This window comes from Eurytemora carolleeae, unplaced genomic scaffold (genome assembly GCF_000591075.1).
Source record: "Eurytemora carolleeae unplaced genomic scaffold, Eaff_2.0 scaffold144, whole genome shotgun sequence".
NCBI lineage: Eukaryota > Metazoa > Arthropoda > Copepoda > Calanoida > Temoridae > Eurytemora > Eurytemora carolleeae.
The window spans coordinates 380,501-393,813 of record NW_019396044.1 but is presented as its reverse complement, the minus strand read 5'-3'; the positions used below and the strand labels follow the sequence as shown (position 1 = coordinate 393,813).

The 13,313-nt window shown below is 33.5% G+C and overlaps 2 protein-coding genes across 4 annotated transcripts; both read right to left on the bottom strand.

The window, feature by feature from the left end:
• Positions 1 to 1,829: 1,829 nt before the first annotated feature.
• On the bottom strand, positions 1,830 to 5,728 carry LOC111701605 (peroxiredoxin-2). Its single transcript, XM_023472962.1, has 8 exons — positions 5,641 to 5,728; positions 4,661 to 4,713; positions 4,262 to 4,341; positions 3,898 to 3,972; positions 3,129 to 3,228; positions 2,796 to 2,908; positions 2,593 to 2,657; positions 1,830 to 2,099 (listed from the first exon to the last, which is right to left on the bottom strand). The coding sequence occupies exons 1-8, from the start codon at positions 5,678 to 5,680 to the stop codon at positions 2,032 to 2,034; spliced, it is 594 nt and encodes a 197-aa protein (XP_023328730.1). The 5' UTR covers positions 5,681 to 5,728; the 3' UTR covers positions 1,830 to 2,031.
• On the bottom strand, positions 5,692 to 13,311 carry LOC111701583 (uncharacterized). Of its 3 annotated transcripts, none has more exons than XR_002765224.1 (8): positions 13,219 to 13,311; positions 12,812 to 12,858; positions 12,145 to 12,194; positions 11,060 to 11,124; positions 10,566 to 10,663; positions 9,143 to 10,007; positions 6,199 to 7,283; positions 5,692 to 6,066 (listed from the first exon to the last, which is right to left on the bottom strand). XR_002765224.1 is itself a non-coding variant. In XM_023472932.1 (7 exons), exons 1-7 carry the CDS (start codon positions 13,267 to 13,269, stop codon positions 7,221 to 7,223), a joined length of 1,239 nt encoding a protein of 412 aa, XP_023328700.1. In that variant the 5' UTR covers positions 13,270 to 13,311; the 3' UTR covers positions 5,692 to 7,220. The 3 variants fall into 3 exon arrangements, 1 of the variants encoding a protein (XP_023328700.1); XR_002765227.1 differs by having other exon boundaries at positions 5,692 to 6,003; positions 6,498 to 7,283; XM_023472932.1 differs by having other exon boundaries at positions 5,692 to 7,283.
• Between the last annotated feature and the right edge of the window lie 2 nt (positions 13,312 to 13,313).

Here is a 13,313-nt window from a genome sequence, read left to right as displayed (position 1 = left end):
CTTTTTGTTGAACGACTTTATTCTCCGTTGAGATTTTTCAATACATAGTCTATAGCAAATTTTAGAAAAGCTTACTGCCCATTTTGATTAGATACATTCAAAATGCTTAAAACTCATAAATCATACTCAATGAGGAAACAAATCAAGAAAAATAGAAATTAATCTTCTACTTGCCTGAAAGATTCATATGACCTCAATTCAGAAAAAATTTGAAAAATTTCGATTTTTTAATTTCTAATATTTTACATCCTGTATCTTCTTAAAATTTTGTGAGAAACTCTTCCATCTGAGAAAGATTACAATATAGAAAGCTGATACTGTGCTATTAAACCCTAACGTACAGGGGGCGGAAACGTCATGCATGAGGAGTATGAGTGGCTGTACCAAAAGAGTGTGTATAATACCGAACCGAAGGCGTGTACTTTAGGTATATACAGTACATAAGAGTTGTGCAAACAATACGACACCCGAGCCAAAAACTTAAGACAGGGTATCATTCTGAAAACCAGTTTTGGAACCCGGGTTTCACGAATGGGTTTACCCAGTTTTGTGGATATCGATATTTTTGTTATGAAATATTATTTTATTTAGTTTCTTCATATTTTACCATTTTTTCGAATCTCTTAAATAAAAATCTACACAAATTTTAAGACCCCAAAAAGGAAACCCGGGAGTTTCGTTCAACTATACTCTTTTAAATTTCGGGCTCCGGAATTGTTAGTATGAAGAAAAATGAATCCTTCGTTATGTAAACCAAAAAGAATTCCCAGAGTGGCTCACGATATTTTCGAGAGGGGGGATATAATTAAATTCCCCCTGAATTTTATACAAGGAATGTTATTGCATGATTTGCCATTTTCTGTTGTGCCCAAATGCCCCATAAAATTCCAAAACAGCGAAAGGGGGATTGAATTTTGTAGATCCAGTAAGATTATTAAATTAGTATTTATTTAGGGTTAGGTTAGGTAAAGACACTTTCTGGGCCGAGCGCTGCGGCTAGGACAGGCTAGGGGGGCCGAGCGCTGCGGCTAGGACAGACTAGGGGGGCCGAGCGCTGCGGCTAGGACAGGCTACGGGGCCGAGCGCTTCGGCCACATGTCTTAAATTTAAGACCTCACCAGCTGCCAGTCTCTACGCAGACATCCCACAGATTTTTTTTTTTTCCTTTATCTACAAAATTCAATCCCCCCTCTGTTTTGGAATTTTACGGGGCATTTGCGCACAACAGAAAATGGCAAATGTCCAAGAATTTCGGAATTTGTACAGTCAAAGAGAAAACATTTGTTTATTGTCAATTGTTTACTTAAAAACAAGTTCAAAATACATTACATTATTTATTTATTTAAGGCAACACTGTAAGCCAAATTTTAATGCAAAGAAATAATTTGATAAAAGTTCACCATAAACCACTCGTTTTTCAAGCTAATTAATATTGAAGACATTGTTTTGCAATTTCCTTGACCTTAGTCATGTGTGTCTGTACAATGTGTGTCTGTCCAAAAGAGTGTGCGTGTGTGATAACGAACTCGTTTGCAAAGCAGTGCGACTGGCTTTCTCATGGCAGACCAGCGCTATTACCCTTCCCTTTATTCTTATTCCCTGCTAACATACCTTACATCTGGGGAGACAAATTTCGTACATGGGGAATGGGGATGGGATATAATATTTGTTTTCTGAAAAAATATAACCCTGGAAACAAATATGATATGTTAGAAATATAAGAACAGTGAAAAAATAGAAAAACGAGGAAAGAGAATGATCGATGGAAAGAAACATTTTAAGTTTAAAATTACTGAACAGTACCATTGCCAAAACCTTAGAATCAAACATTAATAAGAAAGAAATTTTTATTTTTTTAACTATTTAAGGTATGAACAATTCACATTTGATTCTTAATTTTTTATTAAAACTGGGAAATAACTGGATTTGAGGTTCTAAAAACATAAAAATCATTTTGAACAATTTCAACTGAATCAGCAACAGTGGACAACATGTCATTGATAACCATGATTTTATTCTGCAGCTTTCATCTTAGTTCGAGTTTTCAGCCTCGAAGTATGACTTGCTGCCCTTAGGGTCAGCCTTCATGGTTGCCTTGCCTAGATAAAAATGTATTAGAAATGTAACCAAACATAACCTTTACCGCTCAACCAAACATAACCTTTACCGCTCAATCAAACATAACCTTTACCGCTCAATCAAACATAACCTTTACCGCTCAATCAAACATAACCTTTACCGCTCAACCAAACATAACCTTTACCGCTCAATCAAAATTGAAATTTTATTGTCTCTTGCAACACCCTTCTATCTATACTGCTCTGGTAAAGCGTAACCATAGTGTGACTATGGTTCAAACTATGGTAGAACGTCGAAGAAATTGGCCCATAGTCTTGATTTTAAGACCTTCAAAGCTAAGAAAAAAACATCCTTAAACGCAAAACATAAATATCTGAGATTTGTTTCAAGCAAATACCTTTTATTTATAAAGATGTAAATTACCGCTACAGTTAACAATTATAGAAAAAAAAGCAAATAAAAGCTATCCTGTGGTCTCATAATTTATGGCTCCCCCTGTATTAATATGTTAACCTGGTCTCCAGCCGGCTGGGCAAACCTCTCCGTGCTGATCAGTAAACTTGAATGCTTGAACCAGTCTTAAGTAAATTTAAAGAAAATTTAATACTAAGCAAAAGAAATACAGTTAAGAAAATTGAAGCTTAGGAGAAAAGACCCTTTTGTATCATACTTAAAAATGTTATATTTCCTCCCTCATAAATGAAAAATGTTAAAACCTGAGAGTTTCGTCGACATCTCTACCGACTGGAAGATCATTAATGGTTATCTGACGAAGGATTCCTTTTCCATCAATAACGAAGAGTCCACGGAAGCTTAGACCCTCATCCTCCTATGACATATATAAAGTAAAATAAAAAAGGAAAATGTTCTACAATTTGATTCCAGATGGGATTTAAATTAAATTGAGAACGCATAGAAACATAAAAAGAAAAATATCTACAATTTCTTAAGGAGACATTTTTGAAGCATTGCCAGCAAAAAAACCACGACCAACTAAGATGCTATACTCAAGATAATCAAAGTTTACAACATAATTGGTCCATTATTACCTTAAGGACTCCATAAGATCTGCTGATGGACATAGATTTGTCCGCTAGAAGAGGAATATTCATATCACCCAGTCCTCCAGCCTTCCTGGATTTCTCACACCTGTAGAATAAATAAATTTCAGTCTAGGCCGAATAGATAATAGAAATAATGAATGGTTTTGAATTGTAAAAATATGAAAAATTTATTTAAATGAACTGAACTTGCTCATACTCAATCTGACGAGTATGGAATCCACAATTGGAAAATTAACAAGATTTTAACAATAATTTTAAATAACTTTATCGTTTTAGAATAGTCGTATGCGATCATATTGAACTTTCAAGTTTCTGTGAAATCAGGACGGTAACCTAAATTTCTCCAAATCTTGAATGTGGATTTTAAGGATTCCCATAGTCCCGGATTTTGATCTTTTTTTACATTTCAAACTCAAAGCATAAAATAAATTTTATGTTTGAGCACAAACTTCGTGTCTTGAAAGGGTTAAGACTCACTGAGATTACTAAGGAAGGTTAGTTTTTATTGGTTAATGCTTCACTCGGAGGAGGAATCATTGAAAAAAGGGACTTTAAATTTCTAAAACCTTTGTTTTTGAAAGTTACGCAGCAAAACGTATAAAAATTATTTTTTAATCGAGGTTTTTTCTTCTTTAATGACACATGTCAAAGTTTGTTAGTCCAACTGGCTTTAAGCATGAAAATTAAGCAATTAAGATTTTGAAATATGAGGAAATAACAGTAAAGAATACATCGCACACACACACATGTTTACCAGGCAAGATGGGAGAAATGAGAATCAGTAGAACAAGCGATAACTTCACATCCAATTTTCTTGAACTCTTCAACCCTATAAAACATGAAAACTAAAATATTTTAATTTTTAAATTTTCTAATTTGAGACTAAGAAATAACGAGTACCATTTGATACTCATCTTTAACTGAACATTCAATTTTAAAAAACATGGGGGGGGGTGAACTTTCACATTTGAGTTACTCCTTTAAAAACATAGGCGAGGTCCAAATAAAGTCTCCGAATAAACGGATCATGACAATTTCTTCGGATTCCTTTTATTGGTTTGCAGAATTAAAAAAATTGAATCTTCCTGTTTGAACCTCCTATGCTGTAGCTGCTGTACCTGTCGGAGAAAGCAATGATTTCAGTTGGGCAGACGAAGGTGAAGTCCAGAGGATAAAAGAAGAGGACCACATACTTTCCCTGAGAAACACCAGACCAGTCAAAATCATAAAATTGAAATGAAAATATTTTTAACAATTTACTTGAAAAAATATAAAGTTTTTATTTTATATCAGGTATTTTCCCTAAATTCAACCCTTTTAACAATTACTAAAATCTGGGGATTGCATTTTTTAAGAAAATATATATAAATCTGTTCATTACGAAACTTGTCGACACCCCACCCCCCCGCATCCCCTGGCGCTTTAATTAAACAAATAATTTAAAATCAAGTTAATCAGTTTTATAAGTTAACACGGGACACTGCAAATAAATTGGTGTTTAATTAAAGACTAGTTTCCTTGTAATCAGCCAGACTAATCTCCTTAAACTCTCCGTTCACGACAGCAGTTCCTAAATAGGATTAGAAAAATTAGGAACTGTTAACAATTTTGTGACCTTCCATTAAAAGAGTGCAATGCAAAACTGTTTGGTGGCCAGCTGCTTCCTGGGGGCCTTGCATCTATTATCAAAGACGTAGTTATCTTATCAATTTACTTTATAATACATCCAAAATGAACCCAGAATTATGGAAACGGTGAAATTTTTTTTTTGATGATTGGGGGGTGGGGGGAATGGTAAATTGGACACCAGACAACTTTCTTCATTCTCTCTTGATACGTTTTCAACAAAAATTAATCGATTTAACCCTAAAAATAATTATTTTCCCAAATTCAACAAATAAAACCCCCTAAAATGTTTTTCGTTCCGCGTAAACATATATTATAACTTCAGTAAAGACAAATGATTTTTCTAAAGCGGGGGGAGGGGGGGGGAATTATTTTTCGAGAAAATATACACCCCTGACCCATTGTCTGTGAGAAAGCTTCCGCAAAAATCCGCACTATACAGCCCTTTCAACTAAGAAATCGAAATTAAAAAAACAATTTTCAGATTGAAAAACACTGAAATCGCCTTCATTTTCTAAGACAAAGTTTTAAAGAAAATAGTTGTGAAAAGGGCATGATACTCTTTTAATGGATTGAAGAGTCAAATGAAATTACAGTCACGTTGAGTCTGGCTGATAAGTGATGTAATATTCGGGAATAAAAAAAAATTATCTTAATGCAAATTAGTCGTTTTTGCCAATTCATTGTTTAAACCAATAAAGTCCCTTTAATGTAAAGTCTAGCGAAAATAAAAAAAAATTATACCCCAAAGACGAAGATATAAGAAAACTCTGAAACATTTTGTTTTACTAATTGCATTTGATGCGTAACAATAACTGAATTGATTTAATTTTTTTTGAAAAATTCTCTTTACACAACATAATTCAACTACCTGAAAAGGCAGGAGCGGGCATCTGGGGTTGAAGAGCCATTTTTTCCTTAGTTTTCTGAATAAGAATATAAATACAATTTTACATCCACCTGGCCATTTTGACAGTGGTGAGTTGACAAGCACATTATGTACATGTTTGTACGGAAATACAGATTAAGGTACTGTAAAACATTACACTACTCATAATTTACAAGTTCTAAGAAAAATTGGCCTCATTTCAAAAATCTTCAAAATAATTAAAAATGATTTCCCTCGTGTTGGGTGAAAAATATGTGGATGCCACATCTAGGGTGCTGACACAAGCCATCGACCCTTAAAGGTCAGGATTATGTACAAAGGATCACAATTCAAACTAATTAAAAACTAAAACATTTTGCAAAAATGTAAAATTATTAAAGCATAAATATTGCATGATCAGAATGCACCCTGTACAATGTTAATTTGAAACGAAGAACATGTAACAAAGTTTGTATCAATTCTTTGGGCAAAGAACAAAACGGCAAAATATTATAGATTTTTAGCAAAAATGATCTAAATCCATATCAATAACGCTTGTACAGGGCAAAGTGTACAGTATGATTAAACAGAAGGGTAAACGCTAAATCATCAAACTGATGTATCAAAAAAACGCAAAAAATACCAAAAAACTACTAAATACTTTACAAGACGGATGATGGTACAAATACTGTTATTGGAGTAATAATATTTCAAACACATCATTATCGTATACTTCAGGGTTTAATCGGGGGAACTTTGAAGAAATTATATATAGAGCGTTATAAAGGTAAAGATGTAATTGCGTGCATAGGTACTAGGTAGTTAAAAAACGGCAGGAACGATTTATGCATTAATAAAACTTGATAAAGATTCAATTCTTTTAGAGTATTACAAAAACTTGCACAAAATTAATATTCAACAAGAGGCATGACTGATTGACGAATTAATTTGCTGAATTTACAGAACGATAAAAAGCTTTGGATTAACGTGACTAAAACTAGGTTCATAAAACATCAAAAACCACAATAAATTTAACAGATCTTTAAGTAAGAAATTGATTCGATATTATTGGATGAAATTAAAGAAAGTTGTCAGAAATTCCGAAAAGGTTGAAAAACATGAAATCTCGAAAATATTTGAAAGAAATGACACCAGATTCATCAAACAAAGATAGGCAGACATTGGTTGATTTATAAAACATTGCAGATCCAGCATCTAGTATGCGTGGTAGATATCTAGAAGAATGGCAGACATCTAGATGCTTGGCAGATGTATATATAGATTAGGTATAGGTATCTTGACAAGTGGTATATGTCTATTTGTATGGTGGATATCTAGAATAGTGTTGGATATGTAAAATTAAGTAGTGCAATACTTCATTAACAAGGTATCCTGTACAATGCTATTGCTAGAAATAGTAGATATCTTCAAAAATGATTGAACTAGAAGATATTTTAAACATTATGATTAGTAGGTTGTAGAAATCGTGGTAGACTTGACAGATGTTAAGTGGTAGATTTCCGAGATGTCTTGAGCAGTTATATATCTAGTAGATTTAGTTGATATCCTAGGGAGTGGTTAACCTAGTAGATATCTATTATGTTCCCAATCTCTCTGAGAGCGGTGTTGATTACACAATTCCCGCACTAGAAAAGAATACTTCTTAAAAGTAAGTAATAACCCTTTTAACTATCAAGTACAAGTACATTAACAAGTTTTATTCACTATTATATTGGTAACTTTTTTATGGTAAAACAACAAAAAATATCCGTTTTAAAAAACTGCGACAAAATTGTGAAACAAGTTAGGAAGTGACACATAGTAATATCAGGAAACAGTATATAAAAAAAAGAAACCAAAAGCTAAAAACTACCATTCGATTTTATAACATTAAAAACTAAGATAATATCTTATTATAAAGAGTTACCAACTTATTTTTTTGAAAGAAATAACCGAAATTTAAAAAATATAGAAAAACTTTAACTTTCCAACTGCCCACCTTCTTGGTACAGGACGTGACATTTAATGGGAATTGCCCAACTTACAAAATTAAATATGAGGACAATGAAAAAGTGAATAATTATCAAAACAGAAAAATATATATTCCAGAAATACCGGTTTAAGATATAAATAAGAAAAAGTTTAAGAGTTTTTCAGTTATTAACATAACCGAGACAAAGATAAGAAAACTGGTTCCAATCTGATCTAAAGCCTAAAGCAAACTGAAAATTCTAGAATGAAGATTTGAGACTACTAATCAAAGTACTCCCACTTTTGCAAAACAGAGGAAAAAATGACCTTAAACAAAAAAATATTTTTCCAAGAAAAACGTAAAAGTTTGACCACCAAGAAAAAGTTTTTTTTTTTGTCTAAAACATATTTAGCCCTGCAGCAGAAACGTGGAATGTCCACAACTCGTACACAATGACCTTTGTGTACTTTAATACACATCGGTATGTTGTAACTGTACGCAAAATAAAAATGAAAGTACGGAAATTTTACAAAAGTAAACGATGAAAACGGCCTGGCGAAATGTGTACTTCTATATTAATGTAGATCTTGTGTTTAGGAAGAAGATAATATGAGAAATAAAACTATAATTAAGTAAATAAAAGAAAGACGATTTAAATTTAAATTTACTATTAGAGGAGCGGCGGAAGGCAGCTGCGGCCATGAGCCACCACTATTTCCTCTTTCGTGCCACATAATAGCTTTTTTCTCTTCCGGCAACCATGAACCACCACTATTTCGCCTTTCGGGCCACCACAGTTGACTCTTCTGGGCTAAACAACTTTTTTAAATGGTACATATAGGGACTTATAAGTGTTATTTTAAAAATCCAGCCGCGTCACACTAAAAAGTACAACTCAAACCATTTTATCAATTCTACATAAGATTAATATATTAATATATAAAAAAGAGGTGGTTTGTATTAGATTTTAGTAGGTAAACTAAGTAATTTTTCGTATAGTAGAGTAGTCTGAAGACTAAGAAAATATTATTAAAATCACAATATTTACTGTCATTGCTTACGCATTACAGATTTTATAAAAAAGCGTTTTTAAGCAATTTTCTCTTAACACATTGCATATTTTCACACAAGGGTAACCTTCAAAACTGAAGTGTATTTTATGGTGCGTCATTTTTAAAATTCATATTACTATCACAAATAAGCCATTTTTTATGAAAATCAAAATTCAGATTTACAAAAAAAGTTTTGCAGTTTACATATAAACACTTCAATATATATTTTTGAAAATCACACTTTAAAAGCCTTAAATATATCATTTAAAAAAGTAGTTTTGCCGAGAAGAGTCAAATGTGGTGGTACGGAAGAGGAAATAGTGGTGGCTCATGGCTGCCGGAAGAGAAAAAAGCTAATTTGTGGCCCAGAAGAGGAAATATTGGTGGTTCATGGCCCCCTGCCTTCCCCGCTCTCTGAAAATGATGATTTACAAATCTTAATTCATTATTGATTCATTTAATTTATAAGAAGTATCCGTCCCTTAGATAGTATAGAGCAGTGTTGACAACTACCCTTGCTCAGCTGACCGCACTCTAGCAGTTCTCTAGCCTCTCCCAGCCTCAGTACCTCTCCTGAACCCAACCTTAAAATCTCTCCAGACCCAAGCCTAAGTAAGTCTCCAGAGCCCAGGCGAGTAAAATCTCCACCACCGAGTCGAGAACCAATTCTAGTAAAGTCCAGTCTCGGTTCCTCAGTATCCTCAACCCCTGTCATGTCCTCTTCTCCTAGTCCCATCAGATCCTCAGAGTCAAGGGTTATCACGTCCCCAGAGCACAGCCTTGTAAGGTCCTCAGTGTCTTCGAGTCTCATAACCTCTCCAGAGCCAACTCTCAACGGACCTTCGGGATCTGGCCGACCCAGGAGACTCGTCTCAAGCTTCAGATCATCCTCGTTTAACCCTAGGTCGGGTTTTGGGTGGTCAACCTTTAATTTAAACTCATTCTCTGAGTGTTTCAGAGTGTCCTCGTCAAACCTAAGATCAGCCTCGCCCATACAAAGGTCGACAATTTCTCCCAATCCCTTGTCATTGTAGTAGTCCTCCAGATACCGACTCACGAACTCATCAATGTTTAGATCTTCAGATCTAGGTTCAGCTCCGCCCAGCACTGGTCTAGGTTCAGGCACAGGTTCAGATACCGTGGTAGTTATTTCAGGTCGAGGGAGTCTGCTCGGAGGATAAATGAGTTGAGTTTGGTTTAGAGTAGGTACTTGTTTGGTTCTCAATGCTGTAGGTTTGGTCAGGGTTATTGGTTTGGAGTGTAGAAATCCATTGGCAAGATCTGATTTATTCTTCTGGTTCGGATCGATTATTAACAGTTTACCGTTGTGCATTGTTTCACCAGATCTAAAGCAAGATAAATATTAAACAATTTATCTTGTACACTCTTGATGCTGCAGGCAAATCTCACTTTAAAAGTCAATATAAAAACATTTGTAAAATTATACTTAATCACAACAACTTATCAAGTGAAATTTTCAGATCAAACTGAGTGAGTTGTGTTATTAAGAACCCCTGTCTTTTGCCCACTGAAAAAATGGTAAATTCTTGTAGATTACCATGCCTTAAATCAAAATAAAATTAAGTAGACAAACTGATCTGAAATGGTGATTCCCATTTTGGAATAGGAATACGCAATAGTCTCAAATTAAGTTCATTTTCAAACTATAGTTTTAAGTTATACTAAATAACAACATCAAATGCGTATAAGATTATTTAAATGTATTCTTCCACTCCAGTTCCACAATTTTATGATTCTCATTATCAAATAATTTGATAATAAATTCTTCAATCCCTCCTTCAAAAATTTTTTTTATTTATGTAACAATTAGACAAAGGAAAAATTTCTTACGCAAGAAATATAAGCTAAGAAAAACATTCCGAACTAGTTTCTTTACTTTTTACCTGTACATGACTGTTTTGCCGTTAGCGTACTGTACTGCCATTGAGCTGTTGAGAACAGCTCTCTTCTCCTCTAGGCATATCTTCTTCAAGTCAGGGTCCTGAGATTATCAGATAAGTCCAACAATTAATAAGTTTACCATTTGTTCACGGTCTATAATTTAACAGTTAATAAGTGGAAAATATTTACAGTCAAATAGTCTAACAATCATTTAATTAATCAGCCGACGAGTTTACAAACTTCACAATGAATCAGTTCGTCAATTATTCAGTCCACCAATCACTCTATTAGTAAATTAAGGAAAACATAAAAACGCAAACATTTTTTTTGAAGTATTGTATTCTACATAAATTCATAAACTACGCAGAAGATCAGAAAAAGAAGAACTGTAAACCACAAAATATGCAAAACAAATCAGGAAAAAACAAAGAGTAGAGAAACAGGATTTTGATTTGACATTATAAAAAAACAGAAAGAATTGGAAAAATTGAATTACCTGTTTACTTTTTATGCTAACAATACACTCTCGTTCAATGCAGGCCTTCTTCAACTTATAGCTCCCTGCGTATATCCAAGTTGAATTTTAATGTATAATAAGTAAAATAATCAATCATTTTAAGAGAAATAATGGTCATCTCATTCACTCTTGATCCAGCAAACATATAAGAGTAGCGTTGTATTGCATATGCCCCATCACTTATAACTATTTTCTTTAAAGGGAGTGTTCGCGAAAAATGTAAAGGAGTATTTGGCTTAAGGCGAAAAATGATCGCTTTTGATCTCTACTAATTTTACTTCTATCTGATAAGACTTTAAGGAGAAAATTGTTAAAAACGACTTATACTCAAGAACGCATCCATACAAATTGAGAAAGGTGCAATATACGACTCGGATCGTAAAACAATCAATTTCATTTCAAACAAATCATTTAGATATTGCAACCTTTAGTCATCGATTACTTTTCGACGCATTCACAAGTAGTTAATATTTCATAAAAATTTTTATTTGTTTGGTTTATAATGCACTTAAGACGCCGAAAAAAATGGCCGCCAGGTTTCTCTGCTCTCGATGCTTTGAATGATTACAAGTGGCAGAGAGACACCTAGTGGAAAAAACGTCATTTTAAATGCATTGTATAAAAAAAAAATAACAAATATTATGAAATATTAACTATATACGAATACGTAGAAAAATAATCTATGACTATAGGTTTTAATATCTAAATCATTTGTTTGATATTAAGTTGATATTTTTTAACAATCCGAGTTATATGTTGCAACTTTCGTTCTTTGGTACAAGTCGTTATTAACAATTTTCTCCTTATAAACGCAACAGATTAGTAGCGATCAAAAGCAATTATTTATTGCCGTAAGCCTATATACCCCCTTTAATTTTTTGCGAACACTCCTTTTAAGCATATTAAATCAAGAAATTGCATTGTAGACTGTGGTGGCATAAATGATAAGAAATGCTGGCAGCGGAAAAAAAATCAAGATTTTTTGTGATTTATCCTTTAATACTGCTTAAAAAGATACCACCCCCCCACAAATTTTTTTTAGATACATAGAAGAGGTATATTACCTCCGAATTTAGGCATATCCACACAGTGCTTACATACTCCGCATTCTGTCCTAAAAACAATCGAGGTTAGGCCCATGTTAACGAAAACATTTTTCAAAGTGATAATTTAAAAAAAAACTTCCCATTTCAAGTTTAACTAGATCCAAAGGACAGCCTCTATATTTCAAACGGCTCTTACTGTTTTGTTTGAGAAGATACCTCCGAAAAAAGAAAAAAAACACCCGAATATTCTTGAAAAAAGAAAAAAAAAACACCCGACAGGTCAAAATTGATTTTTTAAATTTTCAGTCTTCTTCTGAGGATATGTATCATTTACGATAGTATTAAATATTTTTCATATTTTTCTGTTGCCAAAAGAAATGGATGAGAAAAGATTCATTGTGATTCATTCGTGACACGTATTGCTTAGAGGTCGTCTTCTATCTATCTATCAACATGCAGCTGTTAGCTTTCAAAAACTACCAGGCCCCTACCATCGCACCGGACTTCCAAAAAAATTGGGGTGACCGGCACGTTAGCTTAGCATAGTTCAATGGTTTATGCTCGTAAGCTGCACTTCAAGTTTTGACCTAAATGTATCTTATTCTGCGATTTTGCAATACACATTACACAAGCAAAATGCTTTCAATCGGAGGAAACGCCAAATGCTATATAGTTTTAAAATTACCTCATGCAGTTGTCACATTTCCTACAACGCCGGAACAGTTTCCGGTCCTGAATAATTCTTGTTAAACAGATTCAAAATGTTGAATAGATTAAACTTTTAATTAATGCTTTATCTGACAATCTGAAAATGATTAAATGCAGCCAAGATGCTTTAGTTAGGGAATTATAGGTTTCAGCAACTATTGTGAAAAAGAAAATGTCCAGGACTGTAATTTCAAGGGCGACTGAACGAACTTTTTTTAGTTTAACTTGTTTGATTAGACCAGCTTGCTTGACCAGCAAAGGTTAGAACGAATTTTGTCTTATTTAGACTGCACTAGTATCATACTTATAGTCTAGAATTTACCAAATGAGTTTTTTGAACAAAAGTTGATTTGACAGGTTTAATTAGGAACTCAAAACAAATACCTTCACGACTTCTCCCTTCTTCCTCTTCTTTAGCCTCTCCCCTGGTTCCATTTTCAGCAATTTATCAATCAATCAATCAAGCAAAATCTTGTCTC